At 46.0% G+C, this 27,759-nt stretch overlaps 1 protein-coding gene across 3 annotated transcripts in view; it reads right to left on the reverse strand.

The window, feature by feature from the left end:
• Positions 1-27,759, reverse strand: part of ALG14 (ALG14 UDP-N-acetylglucosaminyltransferase subunit) — a 220,814-nt gene that overhangs the window by 81,564 nt on the left and 111,491 nt on the right. The window contains exon 4 of one of the 3 annotated variants that reach the window (XM_063939830.1): positions 2,582-2,684. The exons of the other annotated variants lie outside the window; for them this stretch is intronic. Within the exon in view, the coding sequence (XP_063795900.1) occupies positions 2,583-2,684 (102 nt within the window). The 3' untranslated portion in view covers position 2,582. Of the gene's footprint in view, positions 1-2,581; positions 2,685-27,759 lie in introns of those variants that run through there. 3 annotated transcript variants of the gene reach the window in all.

The following is a 27,759-nucleotide window of genomic DNA, read 5'->3' on the forward strand; positions in this document are numbered from 1 at the left end:
TTTTTCAGTTAGAAATTTGTCCAATCCATTGTTAAATGCATTTACAGAGTCCACCATTGTCACCTTCTCCGGCAGGGAGTTCCAAATCTTTATTGCCCTTACTGTGAAGAACCCTTTCCTATGCTGTGTACATAATTTTCTCTCCTCTAGCCTCAGCGAGTACCCACGTGTCCTATACAGAGTTCTTATTAATAAACAAATCCCCTGCTAACTCCTTGTAATGACCCTTTACATATTTAAAGATATTAATGTCTCCACTTAGATGCCTCTTTTCTAGTGTATACATATTTAACCTATTATTTAGTACTTTCATTGGATTTAAGTGATCTATATTTTTATGTCACAGCAGTGATTACAATGCATAGTTAAAAGTTTAGTAAGCGGTTATAAGTGGATTATAGTAACATTGTAACATAGTTAATGAGGTTGAAAAAATACAAATTGTCCATCGAGTTCAACCTGTAATATAAATCTTACACTATTCTGTATGTAAAAATAGTGTAACCATAACAACCCGGATGAAGTTATGTTTTTATTCTAACACTATAATTTGTGCTATTTCTAAAATACGTTCATTTTAAATGCTCTATCCTTGGATATCTTCTTCAGTTAGAAATTTATCTAATCCATTTTTAAACTTATTCCACCATTACTACCTTCTCTAGCAGATAATTCCATATCCTTACTGCCCTTACTGTAAAGAACCCTTTCCTACGTTGGGTATGACATTTTATCTCCTCCAACCTCAGAGGATGCCCATGTATCCTGTGTAGAGATTTTTCAGTCAACAAATCCACTGATATCTCCATGTATTGTCACTTTTATTAATATTGAAAAATATATAATTCTCCTCTTAGACGCCTCTTTTCTAGTGTAAACATATCTAACTTAGTAAGCATTTCCTCATAATCCAGTGCCTCTAGCCCCTCAATTAAATTTGTGGCTCGCCTCTGAACCCTTTCAAGTTCCAAGATATCTTTTTCTATAGTGTGGTGCCCAGAACTGTACACAGTATTCAAGGTGTGGCCGTAGCAATGATTTATACAGAGGCAGGTTTACACTTTCATCCCGTGTCTCAATTCCCAATTTTATCCATGCTAACACCTTATTTGCCTTTGCTGATACACTTTGACAATGTCTATTGCTACTAAGTCTATTATCAATGAGCACCCCCAAATCTTTTTCAACTACGGTTTCCCCTACATTTTCACCATAACTTTACATTTTTGTATATTGAACCTCATTCTCCATTTATTTGCCCAAACTTCCAGTTTAAATAAACCATTCTGTAGAGACTCAACATCCTTGTCTGAATTAATTACCCTACACAGTTTAGTATCATCTGCAAAAATTGACACTGTGCTCTCCAGACCTGCTCCTAGGTCATTAATAAGTATGTCTGTACTATGTTGAACGTAGTACATATCTGTACTATGTTAAGAACTTATAGTGATTGAGCGTGGTTTACTGACCTTACATTTGTTAGATTTGATTAACACCTTTTGCTGGAGGTGGAGGGTTGCTGTGTGGGGTGGGGGTTGTATTCAGGATGAATACATGTTGCAGTAGTCCTATTTATTCAGTATAGTTTAGGACGCCAGTCCTTTAGGACACTACAGTGCTAGTATATGAAGTGGCTAATTATAAAGTAGCAGCTAAAAATCAATACCAGCATTATACCTGCATTAAACTGAAGGAAAACAGAAGGCAAACAAACCAACATTACTACAGAAGTACAGCATTACAACCACAAAGCTCAGAGTTATTATGGCCTCTCCACACCTCTGCAATGAGAACTCCAGGACCAGGCTTACCACCCCTCTGGCTGAGAACATCATGTCTGCCCCCAGGTCTAACCTTCAACATAAGCAGGGAGCTATGGGGGAAGAGCACCAGGAGCAGGCTCAGCAGCGACACTTCCATTGTACTTGAGGGTGCTCCCCACATTCTTATTACCCACCCGTACTGCTCCCATGAGACCAGGACATTTATAATTTTAGCAAAATAATGTTATCCTAATTTCCCCCCTTCCATTGGTTACCTGCAAATGTTTTCTTACCATGTGTTTTTTTTCTTCTCTTCCACACCACTGTGTGATATTCCTGCAATATGTACCTTCACTGTTTGCTCACCCTGCCAGTGTGATCTACGCAGTGCACCCCAGATGGTGGCCTCGGATGGTTCCTACGCGGGCAGGATGTTGTTCATGTGGATCTTTCCATACAGAGTATATCATACTACTGCTCCTCAAGTGTCATTTTTCCCATATACTCACTGGGCCCTTGTATGGCTCATCTCCCACAGTGTAAATTTTGTAGTGCGCCCAACATGGCTGCCTCATCTGGTATTCTTGTGGATGGGATGAAAAATATATGGACTTGGTGGTTGTGTTGGGACCCTACTCTGAGCGTTAAGACATTACACTATCTCTTCTAGGGGTAGACAATTCCACCCAGGGCAATCTTACGCAGTGCACCCAAGATGGCTGCCTCATCTGGTACCTTGTGAGGCTGGAATACACAACCCTTGGAAGTTGTTACCCAAAATGCCTACACCAATCCTGCATTATACTTACTGTGTGCTCAAGGTTTTCTTTTATGTCTGTGTGGCTTGTTAATTGCATTTTTACCTAAAGCTTCTGTATTATGTGCATTGTTTTTGATGTGTGTAAAGCACCTTGAGTCCTGTCGGAGAAAGAGCGCTATATAAATAAAAAATGTATTATATTAACTAACAATAATAAACAGTGGAGTTTTTGTTCATGTACCTGCAGTATAATAAGATTTTACACTTACCGGTAAATCTATTTCTCGTAGTCCGTAGAGGATGCTGGGACTCCGTAAGGACCATGGGGAATAGACGGGCTCCGCAGGAGGCATGGGCACTTTAAGAAAGACTTTGGACTCTGGGTGTGCACTGGATCCTCCCTCTATGCCCCTCCTCCAGACCCCAGTTAGAGAAACTGTGCCCTGAGGAGATGGACAGTACGAGGAAAGGATTTTTGGGAATCCCAGGGCAAGATTCATACCAGCCACACCAATCACACCGTATAACTTGTGATAACTACCCAGTTAATAGTATGAACAAACAACATAGTCTCGGTCTAAACCGATGAAACTATAACATAACCCTTATGTAAGCAAAAACTATATACAAGTCTTGCAGAAGAAGTCCGCACTTGGGACGGGCGCCCAGCATCCTCTACGGACTAGGAGAAATAGATTTACCGGTAAGTGTAAAATCTTATTTTCTCTAACGTCCTAGAGGATGCTGGGACTCCGTAAGGACCATGGGGATTATACCAAAGCTCCCAAATGGGCGGGAGAGTGCGGATGACTCTGCAGCACCGATTGAGCAAACAGGAGGTCCTCCTCAGCCAGGGTATCAAATTTATAGAACTTTGCAAAGGTGTTTGACCCCGACCAAGTAGCTGCTCGGCACAACTGTAATGCCGAGACCCCTCGGGCAGCCGCCCAAGACGAGCCCACCTTCCTAGTGGAATGGGCCTTAACCGATTTAGGCAATGGCAAACCTGCCGTAGAATGCGCCCGCTGAATCGTGTTACAGATCCAGCGAGCAATAGTCTGCTTTGAAGCAGGCGCGCCAACTTTGTTGGCTGCATACAGAACAAACAGCGCTTCAGTTTTCCTAACCCTCGCTGTTCTAGCCACATAAATCTTCAAAGCCCTGACCACATCAAGGGACTCGGAATCCTCCAAGTCCCGTGTAGCCACAGGCACGACAATAGGTTGATTCATATGAAAAGAGGAGACCACTTTAGGCAGAAATTGAGGACGAGGCCTCAATTCTGCCCTATCCACGTGGAAAACCAGATAGGGGCTTTTAGGTGACAAAGCCGCTAATTCCGAAACACGCCTCGCAGAAGCCAAGGCCAACAACATGACCACTTTCCAAGTGAGATATTTCAACTCTACTGTTGTGAGTGGTTCAAACCAAGCTGACTTGAGGAAACTTAATACCACATTAAGATCCCACGGCGCCACCGGAGGTACAAAAGGAGGCTGAATATGCAGCACTCCCTTCACGAATATCTGTTGACAATGCTAAATTCCTTTGTCGTATAAACAACCCTTTATGAAGCTAAGAACACTGTACGCTGTTTACTTAAGAAGTACCGTAATGGTACGCTATTGGCGTAGCGATCGCTCAGCCGTAGGCGAGACGCTCTAGCGTCACGTTCGCTCACGGCCCAGTGATCACAGGACACGTTATTGGCTATGACTAGAGTAATGATTCGCTATGGCGTAGCGGACGCTCGAGACCACGAGGAGATCACCAGCGGCGCAGACGCTCACAACGCTATACCTTAATGTTTAAACCTTATACCAATGAAATACACAGAATAACTTAATGTGAATACAGGGTGTAAGTGCAACCTTGTGTAACCTGACTAACTACAAAGCTGCTTGAGCGTCACCGACGCTCAAGTGAACACTTAACACTATAGAAAATACACAGATACTGGTTTAGGTTCCAAAGCCTATTAACTGTATTATATCTAATATACTTGTAAAAAAGGGGATAACAGTACAAATGATACACTACAATATAACAAAGACTTCCTAACCACAGAACTAAACAATAAATACAAAAAGACAATACTACACTGACCTAAATGCAATACAATACAATACTATCTAATACAATACAATACTAGCCTAGTCTAGGGGAGATATGAGAGAACAGAACAGAGAGAGAGAGAGAGAGAGAGAGAGAGAGAGAGAGAGAGAGAGAATTGGCTCACAGAAAGACAATGATAACGGAGAGAAACTTACGCACAAAGGGTATGATCGCCTGCGCCTCGATATCCAGCTCCCGGCTATCAGCAGATAACCGTTGATGAGAGAGTGAGAGCTGGATGTGGTCGGCCTGCCTATTTATGCCCCACACACAATGCAATCTCCTGGTCCTACAATCCAATTGTCCATTGGCCGAAGGAATTCGGCCCTGCATCATAACAAAAGGTCATAGGGTGATTCATACAGGTGGGCTGTGACGATTTCCAACAGCTCAGGTGGGTGGGAAACTGGGTTTCCCGCCGCATACCTGAGTATGTGTAAATAATAGAAATGGACATAAACTTCTTATGTCCATAACTATTCGCACGAGCGATTAATACGCTCCAAACCAACACCGGAATATTGCTAATTAAATACTCTTCCGATGGGTACCAAACACTGCTGTATGATTCCTGTTAGACCCTTCGTACGATATAAAGAGGGATTTCTCAGCTCTGGGACATTGTATTTTAACCAAACTTTCAGAATCTATCAAAGGGACCATGATCTATATACTACATTAATTGTGAACATTTGTAACGAATGAGTCGCACGCTACGACTACATAAACTCTACCGTAAATACGCATACCGCGCCTGCGAGTGCACGCTATTGCGGGTATGCGTCTCCACGGGAGAGCGTACGCACGCGCAGCGCGGACCAGTGTGCGGTGCAAATATGGCAACGTGCATTGAGACATTTTTCTGACTTTGACAGTCCACCCTTTGGCAGTCAATAATAACTGCCACAAAACATTTAAGGAGAAAAATGTAAGTCAGGGGTTAATTGATTTCCATGGTTGGGTAGGGGAGAAGAGTGGAGTAGGTGTGAAGAGGGTATGACCTAGTGAGAAAGCAGAAGCATGTGTGTATGAGTCCATGTTTGGAGGGTCATGTATCATCGTGCCGTACGTGTGGTAAATCAAGCTTCGAGGTATTGCGAAGTATACATTTGAATTCCTTCTTATCCTGTGGTACAGGTCTGTGGATGGGCTGTCAAACTTTACCGAGCTCTTTTCGGATTTTGAACAAAATGGGGAGCACATTTTAGTTGATGATACATGAATGGGGGAGGTATGTGGTTGCTGATATCTGTGCCTGTATTCCCTATCGTCTATGTGTGTCATTACCTGAGGGTTGTAGAGATGAGGATAAAGAACACTTATGGAAAATGCAATGATATTCTATGTCAGGGAAATGTACATCTGTCGTCGAAGTTGTGTTCGGTATCTGTTGAGAGTCGTCTTCTTTGCGCTGTATTGCTCCTTGGGCATGAGCAAATAGCTTTGTCTGAGCCATCAGATTTACAAAAAATGTTGGGCTAGCGTGAGTTTAAAAGTACTAGGGAAACTGGGGATCCATGGCAAAGTTCATCAAGTGTCCATATTTAAAGTTGTCAAATCTTCTTCTTTGGTGCTTGTCTGTTGTCTGTATAGCGTCTCGTCAACTTCCTCGTCCAAGGGGGTCTTTGTATCTTGGAGAAAAGCAGAAAAACAGGTGAAAGAAACGGACCGTATAATCGCATTTTCATCACATTCTGGTTTCTATCATTGGGTCATAAATCAAATCCAGGTTAATTACGGTTTCCTCGCTCCTCAAGCTCATCACTCTTGTACTTTGTTTGCACCTCATTAAAGCCTGCCCGCATCTAAATATCAATCCAATCGATATAACGACACCCAAGATACATAGTAGAAACTTTCCAACATCCATTATGACTCCTTGAGCCCAGTCTCCTAACCCGGAGAACCAATTTCGCGGGTTCAACCATGACACCCAACCAGTCAGCTCATTACCTACAGCAGCAAGGGTGAGATTGTGTTTTCGACGAAATTCCCACTTCAATTGGAGAATATCGTCCATCTTTTGGTCTATGACCTCTACCGGATCCTCGGTGCTATTTGTGATATACGTGCAACACTTTATGCCGTACTGTGTTGCCAATGTAACACAATATCCGCCTGTCACTGCTGTGAGATAATTAAGAACCATTCTATGCTGTACCAGTTCTGTTTTGTAAGCTTGAAGTTCTCTTCCAGTGTATCTAAACGTGTCATCATACATTTCAGTGATATTATCTAACAAATTGGCGAGTGCGGAAATGTATCTATAATTCATCACTCCTCGAGCGGTACGAGTGAAATCTAACGCTACCAGAACCTGAATCCCGGTGGATTCATGGATAAGATCAGAGGCCGGATGCTCTAACCTTTCTGACAGTTGTCTTTTAACTCGGTGCTCGTAATGAGTGTGAGTATAAGGAGCTTGGGCACCACGGTGTATGTCCTTCATTTTGTCATGTGTAACAGTCATCACTTCAGGCAATACTTTTCCAATATAACACAATCCTTCAGAGTTTGGGGCAAGCCACTTGTACGCCTTTCTCCCGCATATGAAATATGCGTCATCGGGGAGAACATATGGGACGGAGAAGGACATGACCATGTTACAAACCTTCCAGGTGAAATCTCCTGACCCTAATTCTTCCAACTGCTTAATGCACGTATCGGTTTGTACGATATGTGCACAGTATCCTGGTGATACCTCTCCAACTCTAGTAATCCTATTTCCTAAGGTATATCGATACCGGAAAGATTTTCCTCTACTGGCTATATGGCGTACGAGCTCTGTATCTGTAGGCATTCTATCTGCTCTGTGTGAAAAGGTCATGGTAAGGTTGCTCCATGACACTTCCCAATTTCCCGGTTTTCTGGGATTGGAGATGTTAAAACATAAGAGGGACCTATCCACATGGTATTGGTGGAGCTTCAAACTAGGAGGGCTGGAGATGTTAAACCTCCGGTCCACCGGTCTCCCACCACTTAGCTCAAGTACCTCCCCTAACGTTAAAGGAAATGGTACTAGCCCTGATTTGCTGTGACCCTGAGGTACTTGAGAGCATACCCAACAATCTGTTTGGTTTAACACGTTACCCACTAAGGAGTGATAGTCACTCAATGGATGCCGGTCTATATGGATATTAAAACTAGATTGGCATTTCTTTATGCATCCATCTTCAACCAGATTATCACAGAGCCTACAGATACAATTTTCTTCAGCCAACAATCCATCACAATTTCTTCTATCGGATCGTTTTCTGATACTCGCCTTTGCTTGTTGGTTTGGTTGATCTTGGAAAACTACGCCTCCATCATCATAATCGGAACCCATTCCAGAACCTCTCTCGACCTCTATGGTACTCTCGCCGGAACAGACTGCTCTGGTCAACATCATGGTTAACATCAAAATCCGGATCACAGTCTCTTGGGGCAAGTCCATCTTTGAGGAGGAAATAGAGAAGAATGAGAAGGGGGAAAAAGAAATTTTAAGGGAGAGGGGCTGGGAAGTGGAGAAAAACAATAAAAGGGAGAAGGGAGTCGACAACTGCTTTCGGTCTTCAAGGCTCAGGTGCCGCCTCAGTCCTCCTGGAACAGACACTCCAGTGATACAACCTCTACCGTCTGTTCCTTATCACGGGACTTCTCTGGATCAGCAACCTTTTTGCAGTGGGATGAATGGACCCAGGTCTCTCTCTCAGCAACCTTCAATGCTGTGGTGCTAGTCAATAAGACCTGGTATGGTCCTTCCCATCTATCAATAAGACAACCTGAGCGTAGAAAATTTCGTATCATTACATAATCCCCAGGTTCAATGTCATGACAATTACTATCTGGTAAATCAGGAATCATCAACTTCAGATTATCATTTTGATTCCTCAACTGCTTACTCATGTTAATCAAGTACTTTACAGTTACTTCATTGTTACATTTCAAATCATCCTGAGGGTTAATCATGACATGCGGTTGTCGACCAAACAAGATTTCAAAAGGAGACAGATTAAGAGGGGACCTGGGAGTGGTTCTGATGCTATACAAAACAATGGGTAAAGCTTCTGGCCACGTCAATCCTGTCTCTGCCATTACTTTACTCAATTTATTTTTAATAGTGCTGTTCACTCTTTCGACCTTCGCACTCGCCTGTGGACGGTACGGAGTGTGCAGCTTACTATCAATTCCCATCAACTTACACATTCCTTGAAAGACATCACCTGTAAAATGGGTACCCCTATCACTTTCAATGATTCTAGGGATACCATATCTACATACAAATTCCTGCACAATTTTCTTAGCTGTAAACATAGCGGTATTTGTAGCTGCTGGAAAAGCTTCGACCCAATTCGAGAAAACATCTATACAAACAAGTACATATTTCAAATTTCGACATGGGGGTAATTGAATGAAGTCAATTTGTATTACCTGGAAAGGGCCGCCGGCAGGTGGGATATGGGATGGTTCTGTAGGTATTGCTTTTCCAATATTCTTTCTCAGACAGGTAAGGCATGACATTGCTCTTTTACCCGCATGAGAGGAGAATCCTGGGGCGCACCAGTATGCTCTTACCAATTTGCACATCCCCTCCTTGCCTAGATGAGTCAGCCCGTGAGCTGCTTCAGCCAGACATGGAAGGTATGCCCTGGGGGCCACTGGTTTACCATGTCCATCCGTCCAGAGCCCTGAGGACTCCTGGCCATATCCCTTTGCCTTCCAGACTGCTCTCTCCTGTGTGGAACACAAATTCTGCATCTCACACAACTTTTGTGTGTTGATGGTATTAAATACCATCAGTTGTGTGGTGTCTGTCTGTATGGGGGTAGCAGCTGCAAGCTTTGCGGCTTCGTCTGCTCGGCTGTTACCAAGGGATATTGGGTCTTGGCTATATGTATGTGCTTTACATTTGATAACAGCCACTCTGTCGGGTTCCTGTATCGCTGTTAGAAGCCTTTTTATATAAGCTGCATGCGCTATCGGTGTACCAGCCGCCGTCATGAAATTTCTGAGCCGCCATAGCGCTCCGAAATCATGGACTACCCCGAACGCGTATCTGGAATCGGTGTAGATATTGGCTGACTTACCCTTAGCCAATTCACATGCTCTGGTTAGGGCGACCAGTTCAGCAACCTGGGCTGAGTGAGGTGGGCCTAGCGGTTCCGCTTCTATGGTGTCTTGGTCATCTACGACTGCGTATCCAGTACACAAGTCTCCCGAGTCTGACTGTCTGTGACAACTACCGTCCGTGTAGAACGTGAGTTCTGCATCTTCCAGTGGATTGTCACTGATGTCAGGCCTTGCGGTAAAATTTTGGGTCAAATATTCCATACAATCATGTGTATCTTCCTTTGCATTAAATCCTCCTTCCCCATCACTCTCACCTTCCACCCTTTGTGTCTGACCAGGCACACCTGGGAGAAATGTTGCAGGATTTAATGCGCTGCATCTCCTTATGGTGATGTTTACTGGGGCCATTAATGCCAATTCCCATCTTGTAAACCTTGCAGATGAGACGTGTCTGGTTTGGGCAGAATTCAATAAGGCAGATACCGCATGCGGTGTATGGATTGTGAGGTTGTGGCCTAGCACGACATCTTCGCTTTTCGTCACTAGCAATGCTATCGCCGCAACGCTACGCAAGCATGTGGGGAGGGATCGCGCTACCGTGTCTAGCTGGGCGCTGTAGTATGCGACTGGCCTGCTGGCGTCACCGTGTTTTTGTGTTAGTACACCTGCTGCGCACCCAGCACTTTCTGTTCCGTATAGTTCAAAGGGTTTCCCATAGTCTGGCATACCTAGTGCTGGTGCCTGCGTTAGGCACTGTTTGAGTCTCTCAAATGCTGTTTCAGATTCGTCTGTATGCGAAATCCGATCAGGTTTGTTTGAAGAGACCATTTCCTGCAAAGGTAGCGCCAATATGGAAAACCCTGGGATCCAATTACGGCAATACCCACACATTCCTAGAAACGTCCTGATCTGTTGTTGGGTTTGTGGCAGTGTCATGTCTCTAATGGCTTGGATTCTATCAGCGGTCAGGTGTCTCAGTCCTTGTGTTAGACAGTGTCCCAAATATTTTACCTTAGTTTGGCATAATTGCAACTTGTCTTTGGAAACCTTGTGACCTGTGTCTGAAAGATGAAACAGGAGCTGTTTCGTATCCTTCAGGGATGCCTCCAGTGAATCTGAACACAGTAATAAATCGTCCACATACTGTATCAATACTGATCCACTGTCTGGTTGGAAAGACTGTAAACAATCATGCAAAGCCTGAGAAAATATACTTGGACTATCTATGAAACCTTGGGGTAACCGAGTCCACGTGTATTGGACTCCTCTGAATGTGAATGCAAACAAATATTGGCTGTCAGGGTGCAGAGGTACCGAAAAGAAAGCGGAGCAGAGGTCAATAACAGTGAAAAATTTGGCAGTGGGAGGAATTTGCATTAGGATGACAGCTGGATTAGGCACTACGGGGAACTGACTCTCAACTATTTTGTTAATCCCCCTTAGATCCTGCACTAGCCTGTAACCCCTCCCCCCACTCTTTTTAACAGGGAAGATGGGACTATTTGCTGTGCTGGACGTTCTAACTAGAATGCCCTGTTGTAGCAAGCGCTCTATTACTGGGAAAACTCCTAACTCCACCTCTGGCTTCAGAGGATACTGTGGGATTTTTGGAGCTATCCTACCATCTTTTACTTGTACAACTACTGGAGCTACGTTTGCCATTAATCCAGTGTCCTGTCCATCTTTTGTCCAAAGTGACTCTGGTATCTGAGATATCATCTCTTCTACTTGGGATGGATTCCTATTTGTCATAATGGAATGTGACATTAATTTTGATGGGGAGTCTAGCATGTCTCGTACTTCCTGAGCGTGATTCTCAGGAATGTCCAAGAATACACCTTCAGGAGTACAATAAATGACGCAACCCATTTTACATAGTAAGTCTCTCCCCAGGAGATTAGTTGGTGCCGATGCAGCCAGCAAAAAGGAATGCTTGGTATGCAAAGGCCCTATTGTAATCTCGGCTGGTTTGCTAACAGGGTAGTGCTGGACTACTCCTGTTACTCCCATGGCTGGAACTGTCCTACCAGTGGTTCTCATGCCCACTGTCGAATTTATCACTGACTTGGCCGCCCCTGTGTCTACAAGAAAGTTTAAAGTTTTACCAGCTACATTGATTGCAATTTCTGGTTCGCTTCCAAGACTAGCAATCAACTTAACTGGGTGCAGATTACAGGTATGGCCACACCCCTATTGGGTATGCTGACCTCCCTGAATCCCGCTGGCAGCAACTACTTGTGAGGGAGTTAGCTGGGAACTACCAGAGGCATGCCAATCTCTGTTCGGGGGATATCTTTTTGTTTCCCCTGTATGTGGCTCAAAACTCCGCCTCTGTGGACCCTGCTCCCAATGTCGTGTGTTGTGTTGTTGTCTAGGGGGTTGAAAAGATCTTTGTACATTCTTTGTTCTACATTCTCGTGCAAAGTGTCCCGGTCTGTTACAAGAAAAACATGTTATTACACTTGCCTTACCCACAGGATTCGGTGGTACATACGCAGGCTGCCTTGTGGTCAGCGCCTGTATACTTACGGACATCAACTTATCACTTTGCGATTCCCTGTGCCTAGTGATGTTTCTGTCGTGATCAATAGCAGCCTCTCTCAATGTGGACACTGACAGACCTCGCCAACATGGCTGTGTGGTCTGTACCCTAGCTTTTAATGTTTCTTTCAAACCATCCATCAGTACAGATACTGCTACTTCTCGATGGTTTGGGTTGGTCTTAATGTCTTCTATACCAGTGTACTTTGCCATTTCTAATAGTGCCCGGTGAAAATATTCTGTTGCCGTTTCGGACTCCTTTTGCTTAATGGAAAATATTTTATTCCATTTAACAACGGCTGGGAAATACTCCTTTAGCTGTAAATTTATCCTTTTTACATTATCCTTGTTGTACACGTCTGTAAGCGGTACATCTTTATCCAATGCACAGTCAGCTAAAAATTGAGTTGCGTCAACATTGGAAGGTAAACAAGCTCTTAGCAGTATCTGCCAATCCTTGTTGTTGGGTTCTACAGTGTTACCTAGATCCCTGATGTATTTTTGGCTAGCAACTAAGTCCTTTCTGGGGTCAGGAAATTCGGACACTATTGTTCTTAATTCCATTCTGGAAAATGGAGTGTACATGGCAATGTTCCTTATGGGAGTGGCTCCAGACACATCTGTTTTTCCATTGGGAACTGCTATTACCCTTACAGGAGCAATTCTAACAGCCTCTTCCTGTGTAGATTCTACAGCTTGTTGTGGTACAATTGTTTCAGTGTAGTGCATGGTGCCGTACTTACCCGTTGACACGACCTCACCTATCCCTCCGCTAGGGGCTTTCACTAATCTCGTGGGTGTCGCTGTGCCTACTGTGGTTTCTGCTATGGTGGCTGCAAGAGAGAGAGCTGAAATTGTTGCTGAATCGTCTTCTTGATCACACTCCTGAGGAAGGTTCAAAACAGGGTACATCTTGCACGGGTTAATACTTGCATGAGTTATTTGGTTAACATCATTAACATTTACAGGGTTACTAAGAGTTTGTGTTTTACAACCCAGTGCGTTTCTCTCCGCAATCAACTTCTCTCCTGCAATGTATGGTGGAGGAGGAGCTGTGGCAATCAACTTCCTGACTGCCCCAGATCCTGCCGCCAGAGCCAAACCTCTCTGTATCTCACCTTCCTGGTGCCATAACTGTAAATAATCATGATGCTGAATTCGTCTCTTTGCTGATTTTACGAGACATATCCTCCTCCTTAAATTTTGTAACACTTCTGGACTAAAGCTACCTATTCTTGGGAATTTGTCCCTGTCTTGTACAGTCATTCTCTCCCATTCATCACATAAAGATTCGGTGTGAATTCCATATTTTTCACACATTACATATCGTGCCGACCCAACTGGTCGGTTCACAGAATCAACCTGAACCAGGGTTGATCGCCCCCTACCTGAGCAACTGGCCCCCATAGTCTGCAGGTGTTGCTTAGTCCTCCTTGGATTTCTGTATCAAGGTTTTCAGCAAGCCTTTACAGACAACCAAATTACTCCACAGTAGGCCGGCGGTGGCGGTTTACCGAGTACCCCACTCACTCGCCCACCTCGACCAATACGACCTGATCACACCGATATGGTGCTGGCGTACTCGATACAGGGCCCCTATGGAACCTTCAGTTTACTGGAACATATGAGGGTTACCCGCAGGACACTTACTCTTTCCAGTAAAGTTGGGGTTGTTAGATAGTTCCTGAGTGACCAGCGAACTTCCCTTCCAAAAATAAAAAATTACACAAATCACGTCAGAATGTACAGATAGCGTTTGTGACCACTTTACTCTAATGGTATTAGGTCAGATTACTAACTACTGCACACAATTACGTGTGGTCCAATCGTTCAGTACACAAGCACTACTTGTCATGTACTGAAAGATCAATGGAATCGATGTTTCCGGCCGCGATTCCTTCAGCAAGAGCTTATGGCCTATATGGGTTCTGCACCAACACCCCAGGCGTTGTGCCACTGGACTTTTTATAGCGGACCTTTTACCTTACGACCTCCTGGTCTTGTTACCTTATGACCTCCTGGTCTTGTTACCTTATGACCTCCTGGTCTTGTTACCTTATGGTCCGCTATACTCTAATGCTCAAATATTATTTAACCAGGGATGCCTCCCTAGCCACCGTATATGTCACTTACACGTGTGTCCCTTGACGAGTACCCGACTTTCCTTTTGGTTCCACCTTAAAGTTATATAAACTTTTGTATACAAAACACACTCACTCAACACATGTACACTTTTGTTTCTATATCTATTTCTGCGCAGAAATTGTCTTCAGTCCAACAGTGTTACCAATTAGGAGCAGGATCTGTTAAACTAAATTTCAGATTTTTTTTTTTTTTTCCAAAAATAGATTTGCGTTATTTACCGCTTCGCGTTATCTACCGCTGTGCGTTACTTATCGCCTTTGCGCTAATTATCGCTTTGCGCTAATTCAACTTTTCGTGACTTGAGCTACGTTGCGTAACCAGACGCTACGTTGCGTAATGTACGCTGCGTGCGTCTGCCGTTTGGATTGCGTACGCAAGTCTTTTGTTAGGGACACGTGTACGCAAAACAAAGATCCACCGTAACACAATTTCTACCTTTATCAATGTAGGTGATCCCTGATCATCTACCGCACACCACACTGACTGTCTTATCTCCCAGACAAGCCGTGTGTTGGTCTATACTTTAACTATTACCTCTACTATGAAATAACAGCAAATCTCTTTTTGCACTTTCTATCAACTATAAAACTTGGCAAACAGGAATAGTGATATACGAAATTTGAAAAAGAAATGCAGATAAATGTATGCGTGCGTGTATACGCAAGACAGAAGAGAAATAAAACAGTTTTAAAAGACACAAGCGTTTTGTTCTTACTTCCGGTTCCCGGATTCCTTCAGCACTCTTTATCTAAGCGAAGCAGACGCTTATCCCGTCAGCACTGTGAGACAACCTCCCACCCTTTGCTGGAGGGATAATGTCTGCTGATCTACCTAGTGCAGATATGAGAAGGATAGGACGAGTCCCCAATTGACAATGCTAAATTCCTTTGTCGTATAAACAACCCTTTATGAAGCTAAGAACACTGTACGCTGTTTACTTAAGTACCACCGTAATGGTACGCTATTGGCGTAGCGATCGCTCAGCCGTAGGCGAGACGCTCTAGCGTCACGTTCGCTCACGGCCCAGTGATCACAGGACACGTTATTGGCTATGACTAGAGTAATGATTCGCTATGGCGTAGCGGACGCTCGAGACCACGAGGAGATCACCAGCGGCGCAGACGCTCACAACGCTATACCTTAATGTTTAAACCTTATACCAATGAAATACACAGAATAACTTAATGTGAATACAGGGTGTAAGTGCAACCTTGTGTAACCTGACTAACTACAAAGCTGCTTGAGCGTCACCGACGCTCAAGTGAACACTTAACACTATAGAAAATACACAGATACTGGTTTAGGTTCCAAAGCCTATTAACTGTATTATATCTAATATACTTGTAAAAAAGGGGATAACAGTACAAATGATACACTACAATATAACAAAGACTTCCTAACCACAGAACTAAACAATAAATACAAAAAGACAATACTACACTGACCTAAATGCAATACAATACAATACTATCTAATACAATACAATACTAGCCTAGTCTAGGGGAGATATGAGAGAACAGAACAGAGAGAGAGAGAGAGAGAGAGAGAGAGAGAGAGAGAGAGAGAGAAATTGGCTCACAGAAAGACAATGATAACGGAGAGAAACTTACGCACAAAGGGTATGATCGCCTGCGCCTCGATATCCAGCTCCCGGCTATCAGCAGATAACCGTTGATGAGAGAGTGAGAGCTGGATGTGGTCGGCCTGCCTATTTATGCCCCACACACAATGCAATCTCCTGGTCCTACAATCCAATTGTCCATTGGCCGAAGGAATTCGGCCCTGCATCATAACAAAAGGTCATAGGGTGATTCATACAGGTGGGCTGTGACGATTTCCAACAGCTCAGGTGGGTGGGAAACTGGGTTTCCCGCCGCATACCTGAGTATGTGTAAATAATAGAAATGGACATAAACTTCTTATGTCCATAACTATTCGCAGGAGCGATTAATACGCTCCAAACCAACACCGGAATATTGCTAATTAAATACTCTTCCGATGGGTACCAAACACTGCTGTATGATTCCTGTTAGACCCTTCGTACGATATAAAGAGGGATTTCTCAGCTCTGGGACATTGTATTTTAACCAAACTTTCAGAATCTATCAAAGGGACCATGATCTATATACTACATTAATTGTGAACATTTGTAACGAATGAGTCGCACGCTACGACTACATAAACTCTACCGTAAATACGCATACCGCGCCTGCGAGTGCACGCTATTGCGGGTATGCGTCTCCACGGGAGAGCGTACGCACGCGCAGCGCGGACCAGTGTGCGGTGCAAATATGGCAACGTGCATTGAGACATTTTTCTGACTTTGACACTGTACTTCAGGAACAGAAGTTAATTCCTTTTGAAAGAAAATGGATAAGGACGAAATTTGGACCTTTATGGACCCTAATTTTAGGCCCAAAGTCACTCCTGTTTGCAGGAAGTGTAGCAGACGACCCAAATGGAACTCCTCCGTAGGAGCAGTCCTGGCCTCACACCAAGAAACATATTTTCGCCATATACGGTGATAATGTTTCAATGTCATGTCCTTCTTAGCCTTGATCAGGGTAGGAATAACCTCCTCCGGAATACCTTTTTTCGCTAGGATCCGGCGTTCAACCGCCATGTCGTCAAACGCAGCCGCGGTAAGTCTTGGAACAGACAGGGCCCCTGCTGCAGCAGGTCCTGTCTTAGAGGAAGAGGCCACGGATCTTCTGTGAGCAACTCTTGCAGATCCGGATACCAAGTCCTTCGTGGCCAATCTGGAACAATGAGGATTGTTCTTACTCTTCTTAGTCTCATTATTCTCAACACCTTGGGTTTGAGGGGTAGAGGAGGGGAACACATAGACCGATCTGAACACCCAAGGTGTCACTAGAGCGTCCACCGCTACCGCCTGAGGGTCCCTTGACCTGGCGCAATACCGCTTTAGCTTTTTGTTGAGATGGGACGCCATCATGTCTATCTGAGGAAGTCCCCACCGACCCACGATCTGTGCGAAGACTTCTTGATGGAGTCCCCACTCTCCCGGATGCAGGTTGTGCCTGCTGAGGAAGTCCGCTTCCCAGTTGTCCACCCCCGGGATGAATACAGCTGATAGGGCGCTTACATGGCCTTCCGCCCAGCGAAGAATCCTGGTCGCTTCTGCCATGGCCGCTCTGCTCCTTGTGCCACCTTGGCGGTTTACATGAGCCACTGCTGTGACATTGTCTGACTGAATCAGAACCGGTTTGTCCCGAAGCAATGCCTCCGCCTGGTGTAGGGCGTTGTATATGGCCCACAACTCCAGGACGTTGATGTGGAGACAAGTCTCTAGATTCGACCAGAGACCTTGGAAATTTCTTCCCAGTGTGACTGCTCCCCAACCTCGGAGGCTTGCGTCCGTGGTCACCAGGATCCAGTCCTGAATTCCGAACCTGCTGCCTTCTAGGAGGTGAGCACTGTGCAGCCACCACAGGAGAGATACCCTGGCTCTGGGAGACAGGGTGATCCTCTGATGCATTTGTAAATGGGAGCCGGATCATTTGTCCAGTAGATCCCATTGAAAGGTCCTCGCATGGTACCTTGCGAAGGGGATGGCCTCGTACGATGCCACCATCTTCCCCAGGACACGCGTGCAGTGATGCACTGAAACCTTTTTTTAGCTTTAATAGGTTCCTGACCAGGGCTATGAGCTCCTGAGCCTTTTCCATCGGAAGAAAAACCTTTTTCTAGTCTGTGCCTAGAATCAGACCCAGAAAGGTCAGGCGCGTTGTAGGGACTAGCTGGGACTTCAGTATATTGAGAATCCAGCCGTGCCCCTGCAACATCCTCACCAACAGCGACACGCTGTCCAGCAACTTCTCCCGTGATCTCGCCTTTATGAGGAGATCGTACAAGTATGGGATAATTGTGACACCCTGCTTGCGCAGGAGCACCATCATTTCCGCCATTACCTTGGTGAAAATTCTCGGGGCTGTGGAAAGCCCAAACGGCAACGTCTGAAATTGGTAATGACAGTCCTGTACTGCAAATCTCAGGAACGCCTGGTGAGGAGGAAAAATCGGAACATGAAGGTATGCAAACTTTATGTCCAGGGACACAATTCAATCCTCCCCCTCCAGGCTGGCGATGACCGCTCTGAGCGATTCCATCTTGAACTTGAACTTTTTCTAGTACAAGTTCAGGGATTTTAGATTCAAAATGGGCCTGACCGAACCGTCCGGTTTCGGGACCACAAACAGGGTTGAGTAATACCCCTTTCCTTGCTGGAGAAGAGGAACTTTGACTATCACCTGTTGAAGATACAATTTTTGAATTGCAGTCAACACTAACTCCCTCTCTGACGGGGAAGCTGGCAGAGACGATTTGAAAAAACAGCGAGGAGGCACGTCTTCGAATTCCAGCCTGTATCCCTGAGAAACAATCTCTATAGCCCAGGGATCCCCCTGTGAGTGAACCCAGACCTGGCTGAAAAATCGAAGACGTGCCCCCACTTGAGCTGACTCCCCCCGGGAAGCCCCAGCGTCATGCGGTGGACTTTGCAGATGTAGGGGAGGACTTCTTCTCCTGGGAATTAGCTGCATGCAGCTTTTTTCCCTTGCCTTGTCCTCTGGCAAGGAAGGACGATCTCCGTACCTTCTTGCTTTTATTGGAACGAAAGGACTGCATTCGATTTACCGGCCGTAGCAGTAGAGACAAGGTCCGAGAGGCCTTCTCCAAACAATTCCTCCCCCTTGTAAGGCAACGACTCCATATGCCGCTTTGAGTCGGTGTCCCCCGTCCACTGTCGGGTCCACAGGAGTCGCCTAGCAGAAATAGACATAGCATTTATTCTGGAGCTTAGTAAACAAATGTCTCTTTGAGCATCCCTCATATATAAAGCAGCAACCTTGATATGCTCTAGGGTCATTAGAATGGTATCCTTATCTAGGGTGTCAAGTTCCATAGATAAGGAATCTGTCCATGCTGCGACAGCACTACACACCCAGGCCGATGCCATAGCCGGTCTAACGATAGTACCGGAATGTGTGTAAATGTGGTTCATGGTAACCTCCTGCTTACGATCAGCAGGATTATTGAGGGAAGCTGTATCCTGAGAAGGCAGTGCCACCTTCTTGGATAAGCATGTCAGCGCCTTGTCTAACTTCGGCGAAGATTCCCATCGTATCCTGTCCTTTTGTGGAAAGGGATACGCCATAAGAATACTTTTGGGAACTTGTAGTCTCCTATCTGGAGATTCCCAAGCCTTTTCACACAAGTCGCTTAGTTCAAATGAGGACGGAAAAGTGACCTCAGGCTTTTTCCCTTTATACATGTGTACCCTCGTGTCAGGGACAGGGGGTTCCTCAGTGATATGCAAAACCTCTTTAATGGCAATAATCATGTAACGAATACCTTTCGCCACCTTTGGCTGTAAATTTACATCCTCATAGTCGACACTAGAGTCAGTATCTGTGTCGGTATCTGTGTCAGTGATCTGGGATATGGTGCATTTTTGAGACCCCGAAGGTCCTGGTGCCACAGGGACAGGCATGGTCTGACTACCTGACTGATCCCTAGCTTCAGCCTTGTCTAATCGTTGATGCAGTAAATTTACATTTGCATTCAAGACATTCCACATATCCACCCAGTCCGGTGTCGGCGTTGCCAATGGCGACCTGACCATCATGCACTCCCCCTCCTCCTTAGGTGAGCCTTCCTCGTCAAACATGTCGACACACACGTACCGACACACTTCACACACACAGGGAATCTCTTTTCTGAAGACATTTTCCCCCTGAGGCCCCTTGGAGAGACAGAGAGAGAGTATGCCAGCACACACCCCAGCGCTATATAACCCTGGAGAAAAATACAGATTGTTTACCCAGTAGCACTGCTTAATGTATAAACGCCAATAATGTGCCCCCCCCCCCCCCCCTCTACTTTAAAACCCCCTTTCACCGTGTGTCAAGCAGGGGAGAGTCGGGGGAGCTTACTCTCAGCGGTGCTGTGGAGAGAAAATGGCGCTGATGAGTGCTGAGGGAGAAGCCCCGCCAACTCGGCGGCGGGCTTCTGTCCCACTCAAACTTACTAAAAAATGGCGGGGGCTCTTTTATATACATGTACAGTGCCCACCTGTACATGTATATAGACTTTTGCCATAGGAGAGGTGTTTTATTGCTGCCCAGGGTGCCCCCCCCTGTGCCCTGCACCCTTACAGTGACCGGAGTGTGTGAGGTGTATGGGAGCAATGACGCACAGCTGCGGTGCTGTGCTGTGCGTTACCTCAGTGAAGCACCGAAGGCTTCTGCCGCCTGAGACGTCTTCTGTCTTAGTTTCTTCTGGCTCTGTGAGAAGAACGGCAGTGCGGCTCTGGGGTGAACGCCCAGGACGAACCTGTGTTCACTCCCTCTGGAGCTAGTGGTGTCCAGTAGCCGAGGAAGCAGAGCCTATCATTTAAGTAGGTCTGCTCCTCGCTCCTCAGTCCCTCGATGCAGGGAGCCTGTTGCCAGCAGTGCTCCCCGAAAAAGAGAAAAAATCCTAAGAAAAATGCTTTCTAAGCAGGAAACTCAGGAGAGCTCCCTGCAGTGCACCCATTCTCCTCTGGGCACAGTCTAAAACTGGTGTCTGGAGGAGGGGCATAGAGGGAGGAGCCAGTGCACACCCAGAGTCCAAAGTCTTTCTTAAAGTGCCCATGCCTCCTGCGGAGCCCGTCTATTCCCCATGGTCCTTACGGAGTCCCAGCATCCTCTAGGACGTTAGAGAAAATGGAGTTCTAAGCTACTGTATTTATCTGCGCTTTCTTTCTTTTTTTATACACACAGTATGTTGTACAGTTTAAGGAACTTCTAGGCGCTGACGTTTCTCACTGTGTGTGTATATGTACAGTATATACACACACACACACACAACCCTAGTCTCCCTATTCCCCCCTACTACCATACATGGTTACAATTTGGATCTCCCTTCTTTGATCTCATCGGGGACTTGAGACAAGGGTAAGTGTTGGGCCATGGTAATGTGATTTCCACCACCATTACATAATGATGGGATTTACAACACGGGCAGGGATAACATCGTGCAAACTGCATCATTATGGCTACTACCTAAGAAAAAGAAGCAAAATCCTGGAGGTTGGCATACTCTCAAAGTCTGGGAGAGCTCCCCGAAACTCATGAGTCTTCTAGACATTCCGGGAGAGAAGAAAGCCTGCCCGGCTACTGATGGGGATGCAAGAGAAGAGCAGATTTCAGTACTGTTAGAAAATAAAGGTAAGTGAGTTCTTGCACATGGAAATAAACACTCACAGATATTTGGTAGTATCTGATAACAAAAAGGTTGAGAAGTCATATTTAGCAAAAATAAGAATTTACTTACCGATAATTCTATTTCTCGTAGTCCGTAGTGGATGCTGGGAACTCCGTAAGGACCATGGGGAAAAGCGGCTCCGCAGGAGACAGGGCACATCTAAAGAAAGCTTTAGGATCACCTGGTGTGCACTGGCTCCTCCCCCTATGACCCTCCTCCAAGCCTCAGTTAGGATACTGTGCCCGGACGAGCGTACACAATAAGGAAGGATTTTGAATCCCGGGTAAGACTCATACCAACCACACCAATCACACTGTACAACTTGTGATCTGAACCCAGTTAACAGCATGATAATAGAGAAACCTCTATAAAAGATGGCTCACTACAACAATAACCCGAATTTTTTGGTAACAATAATTATGTACCAGTATTGCAGACAATCCGCACTTGGGATGGGCGCCCAGCATCCACTACGGACTACGAGAAATAGAATTATCGGTAAGTAAATTCTTATTTTCTCTGACGTCCTAGTGGATGCTGGGAACTCCGTAAGGACCATGGGGATTATACCAAAGCTCCCAAACGGGCGGGAGAGTGCGGATGACTCTGCAGCACCGAATGAGAGAACTCCAGGTCCTCCTCAGCCAGGGTATCAAATTTGTAGAAGTTTACAAACGTATTTGCTCCTGACGAAGTAACTGCTCGGCAAAGTTGTAAAGCCGAGACCCCTCGGGCAGCCGCCCAAGATGAGCCCACCTTCCTTGTGGAGTGGGCATTTTAAGATTTTTGGCTGTGGCAGGCCTGCCACAGAATGTGCAAGCTGAATTGTACTACAAATCCAACGAGCAATCGTCTGCTTAGAAGCAGGAGCACCCAGTTTGTTGGGTGCATACAGGATAAACAGCGAGTCAGATTTTCTGACTCCAGCCGTCCTGGAAACATATATTTTCAGGGCCCTGACCACGTCAAGCAACTTGGAATCCTCCAAGTCCTTAGTAGCCGCAGGTACCACAATAGGTTGCTTCATGTGGAATGCAGAAACCACCTTAGGTAGAAATTGAGGACAAGTCCTCAATTCTGCCCTGTCAGAATGAAATATTAAATAAGGGCTTTTATATGATAAAGCCGCCAGTTCTGACACACGCCTGGCTGAAGCCAGGGCTAACAGCATCGTCACCTTCCATGTGAGATATTTTAAGTCCACAGTGGTGAGTGGTTCAAACCAATGTGACTTTAGGAAACTCAACACAACATTGAGATCCCAAGGTGCCACTGGAGGCACAAAAGGAGGCTGTATATGCAGTACCCCTTTTACAAATGTCTGAACTTCAGGCACTGAAGCCAGTTCCTTTTGGAAGAAAATCGACAGGGCCGAAATTTGAACCTTAATGGGCCCTAATCTTAGGCCCATAGACAGTCCTGTTTGCAGGAAATGGAGGAAACGACCCAGTTGAAATTCCTCTGTAGGGGCCTTCTTGGCCTCCCACCACGCAACATATTTTCGCCAAATGCGGTGATAATGTTTTGCGGTTACGTCCTTCCTGGCCTTGACCAGGGTAGGGATGACTTCATCTGGAATGCCTTTTTCCTTCAGGATCCGGCGTTCAACCGCCAAGCCGTCAAACGCAGCCGCGGTAAGTCTTGGAACAGACAAGGCCCCTGCTGGAGCAGGTCCTTTCTTAGAGGTAGAGGCCACGGTTCGTCCGTGAGCATCTCTTGAAGTTCCGGATACCAAGTCCATCTTGGCCAATCCGGAACCACGAGTATAGTTCTTACTCCTCTCCTTCTTATGATTCTCAGTACTTTTGGTATGAGAGGCAGAGGAGGGAACACATACACTGACTGGTACACCCACGGTGTTACCAGAGCGTCCACCGCTATTGCCTGAGGGTCCCCTGACCTGGCGCAATATCTGTCTAGTTTTTTGTTTAGACGGGACGCCATTATGTCCACCTTTGGTTTTTCCCAACGGTTTACAATCAGGTGGAAGACTTCTGGGTGAAGTCCCCACTCTCCCGGGTGAAGGTCGTGTCTGCTGAGGAAGTCTGCTTCCCAGTTGTCCACTCCCGGAATGAACACTGCTGACAGTGCTATCACATGATTTTCCGCCCAGCGAAGAATCCTTGCAGCTTCTGCCATTGCCCCCCTGCTTCCCGTGCCGCCCTGTCTGTTTACGTGGGCGACTGACGTGATGTTGTCCGATTGGATCAATACCGCCTGACCCTGAAGCAGGGGTTTCGCTTGACTTAGGGCATTGTAAATGGCCCTTAGTTCCAGAATGTTTATATGAAGAGATGTCTCCAGGCTTGACCATAAGCCCTGGAAATTCCTTCCCTGTGTGACTGCTCCCCAGCCTCGCAGGCTGGCATCCGTGGCCACCAGGACCCAGTCCCGAATGCCGAATCTGCGGCCCTCTAGAAGATGAGCACTCTTCAACCACCACAGGAGAGATACCCTTGTCCCCGGTGACAGGGTTATCCGCTGAAGCATCTGAAGATGCGACCCGGACCATTTGTCCAGTAGGTTCCACTGGAAAGTCTTGCGTGGAATCTGCCGAATGGGATTGCTTCGTAGGAAGCCACCATTTTTACCCAGAACCCTTGTGCATTGATGCACTGAGACTTGGTTCGGTTTTAGGAGGTTCCTGACTAGCTCGGATAACTCCCTGGCTTTCTCCTCCGGGAGAAACACCTTCTTTCTGGACTGTGTCCAGGATCATCCCTAGGAACAGAAGACAAGACGTCGGAACCAGCTGCGATTTTGGAATATTGAGAATCCAATCGTGCTGCCGCAACACTACCTGAGGTAGTGTTACACCGATCTCCAACTGTTCCCTGGATCTTACCCTTATCAGGGAATCGTCCAAGTAACGGATAACTAAAATTCCCTTCCTTCGAAGGAATATCATCATTACGGTCATTACTTCAGTAAAGACCCGGGGTGCCGTGGACCATCCCTACGGCAGCGTCCGAACTGATAGTGACAGTTCTGTACCATAACCTGAAATACCCTTGGTGAGAAGGGTAAATTTTGACCTGAAGGTAAGCATCCTTGATGTCCCGAGACATCATGTAGTCCCCTTCTTCCAGGTTTGCAATCACTGCTCTGAGTGACTCAATTTTGAATTTGAACCTCTGTATGCAAGTGTTCAAAGATTTTAGATTTTAGATTTTAAAATCGGTCTCCCCGAGCCGTCTGGCTTCGGTACCACAATAGTGTGGAATAATACCCCGTTCCCTGTTGCAGGAGGGGTACCTTGATTATCACCTGCTGGGAATACAGCTTGTGAATGGTTTCCAAAACTGCCTCCCTGTCAGCGGGAGACGTCGGTAAAACAGACCTTTGGAAACGGCGAGGGGGATACGTCTCGAATTCCAATTTGTACCCCTGAAATATTACCAGAAGGATCCAGGGGTCTACTTGCGAGTGAGCCCACTGCGCACTGAAATTCATTGAGAACGGGACCCCACCGTGCCTGAACTTGTAAAGCCCTAGCGTCATACTGAGGGCTTGGCAGAGGCGGAAAAGAGTTTCTGTTCCTTGGAACTGGCTGATCTCTGCAGCCATTTTCCTCTCCCTCTGTCACGAGCAGAAAAGAGGAACCCTTTTGTCCGCTTGCCAACCAGGCCTGCGCCTGATAATACGGCGTCTTATTTTGAGAGGCGACCTGGGGTACACATCCCCTCTTTTAGGCAATACTTCCAAATGCCGTTTGGAATCCGCATCACCTGACCACTTTACTGGTATAATTGGACAACGCACTTATACTTGATGCCAGTCGGCAAATATTCCGCTGTGCATCATGCATATATAGAAATGCATCTTTTAATTGCTCTATAGGCAATAATATACTGTCCTTATCTAGGATATCATATTTCCAGTCAGGGAATCCGACCACGCCAACCCAGCACTGCACATCCAGGCTGAGGCGATTGCTGGTCGCAGTATAACACCAGTATGTGTGTAAATACATTTTAGGATACCCTCCTGCTTTCTATCAGCAGGATCCTTAAGGGCGGCCATCTCCAGAGAGGGTAGAGCCCTTGTACAAGCGTGTGAGCGCCTTATCCCCCCTAGGGGGTGTTTCCCAACGCACCCTAACCTCTGGCGGGAAAAGGTATACTGCCAATAACTTTTTAGAAATTATCAATTGTTATCGGGGGGAAACCCACGCATCATCACACACCTCATTTTATTTCTCAGATTCAGGAAAACTACAGGAAGTTTTTCCTCACCAAACATAATACCCCTTTTTTTGGTGGTATTTATATTATCAGAAGAGTGTAAACTTTTTCCATTGCCTCAATCATGCAATGTGTGGCCCTATTGGAAATCACGGTTGTCTCTTCACCGTCGACACAGGAGTCAGTATCCGTGTCGGCGTCTGTATCTGAGGTAACGGGCGCTTTAGAGCCCCTGTATGAGACGTCTGGACATGCACAAGCTGAGTAGCCGGCTGTCTCATGTCAACCACTGTCTTTTATACAAAGCTGACACTGTCACGCAATTTCAACAGTACATCCACTCAGGTGTCGACCCCCCAGGGGGTGACAACACTATTACAGACACTCTACTCCGTCTCCTCATCATTTTTCTCCTCATACATGTCGACACAAACGTACCGACACACAGCACACACACAGGGAATGCTCTGATAGAGGACAGGACCCCACTAGCCCTTTGGGGAGACAGAGGGAGAGTTTGCCAGCACACACCAGAGCGCTATATATATACAGGGATAACCTTATATAAGTGTTTTTCCCTTTATAGCTGCTGTATTGTTTATACTGCGCCTAATTTGTGCCCCCCTCTCTTTTTTAACCCCTTTCTGTAGTGTAGTGACTGCAGGGGAGAGCCAGGGAGCTTCCCTCCAACTGAGCTGTGAGGGAAAATGGCGCCAGTGTGCTGAGGAGATAGGCTCCGCCCCTTTCTCGGCGTCCTTATCATCCGTTTTCTTGTATGTTTTGGCAGGGGTTAAATGCATCCATATAGCCCAGGAGTTATATGTGATGCATTTATTTTAGCCATAAAAGGTTTTCTATCGATTTATTGCGTCTCAGGGCGCTGCCCCCCCAGCGCCCTGCACCCTCAGTGACCGGAGTGTGAAGTGTGCTGAGAGCAATGGCGCACAGCTGCGGTGCTGTGCGCCTACCTTTATCTGAAGACAGGAAAGTCTTCTGCCGCCGATTTTTCCGGACCTCTTCGCTCTTCTGGCTCTGTAAGGGGGCCGGCGGCGCGGCTCCGGTGACCCATCCAGGCTGAACCTGTGATCGTCCCTCTGGAGCTAATGTCCAGTAGCCTAAGAAGCCCAATCCACTCTGCACGCAGGTGAGTTCGCTTCTTCTCCCCTTAGTCCCTCGATGCAGTGAGCCTGTTGCCAGCAGGTCTCACTGAAAATAATAAACCTAAACTAAAACTTTCACAAAGAGCTCAGGAGAGCCCCTAGTGTGCACCCTTCTCGTCGGGCACAGAAAATCTAACTGAGGCTTGGAGGAGGGTCATAGGGGGAGGAGCCAGTGCACACCAGGTGATCCTAAAGCATTCTTTAGATGTGCCCTGTCTCCTGCGGAGCCGCTATTCCCCATGGTCCTTACGGAGTTCCCAGCATCCACTAGGACGTCAGAGAAACATATATTACATTTAAATGACTGATATACTTGGAGCTCCTGGCTGTATTGCTTTTCTGCAATAATGAATATGGGGTGTTTCTAAATTAAAAGGATCTAATAAGCAAGCCATTCCCTGAGACTTTCGAATAATCATCATGCATAACTCATGGGTGGTTGGATGGCTCCCGTTCCCTGACTTACACCGGAGGATGGGTTCCAATGTATAGATAGACAGTATCTAAATAGACAATCAATAGGTCGACACCATACGGTAAACATGCATTAGGTCTACATGGTCAAAAGGTCAGCAGGTTCACTAGGTCGACAGGTAATAGGTAGGTCGACAAATACAAAAGGACAACATGAGAATGGTCAACACAGGTTTGTTGAGGGTTTTCACATATTTTTCAACTTTTGCTTGATTTACCATCAACGTGGACTACGATTGGGAATAGGAACCTTGCCCGAAGTGTTACGAGCAAAGAAAACCTGCAAGGGTACACGT

The sequence above is a fragment of the Pseudophryne corroboree genome, chromosome 9 (assembly GCF_028390025.1).
Source record: "Pseudophryne corroboree isolate aPseCor3 chromosome 9, aPseCor3.hap2, whole genome shotgun sequence".
NCBI lineage: Eukaryota > Metazoa > Chordata > Amphibia > Anura > Myobatrachidae > Pseudophryne > Pseudophryne corroboree.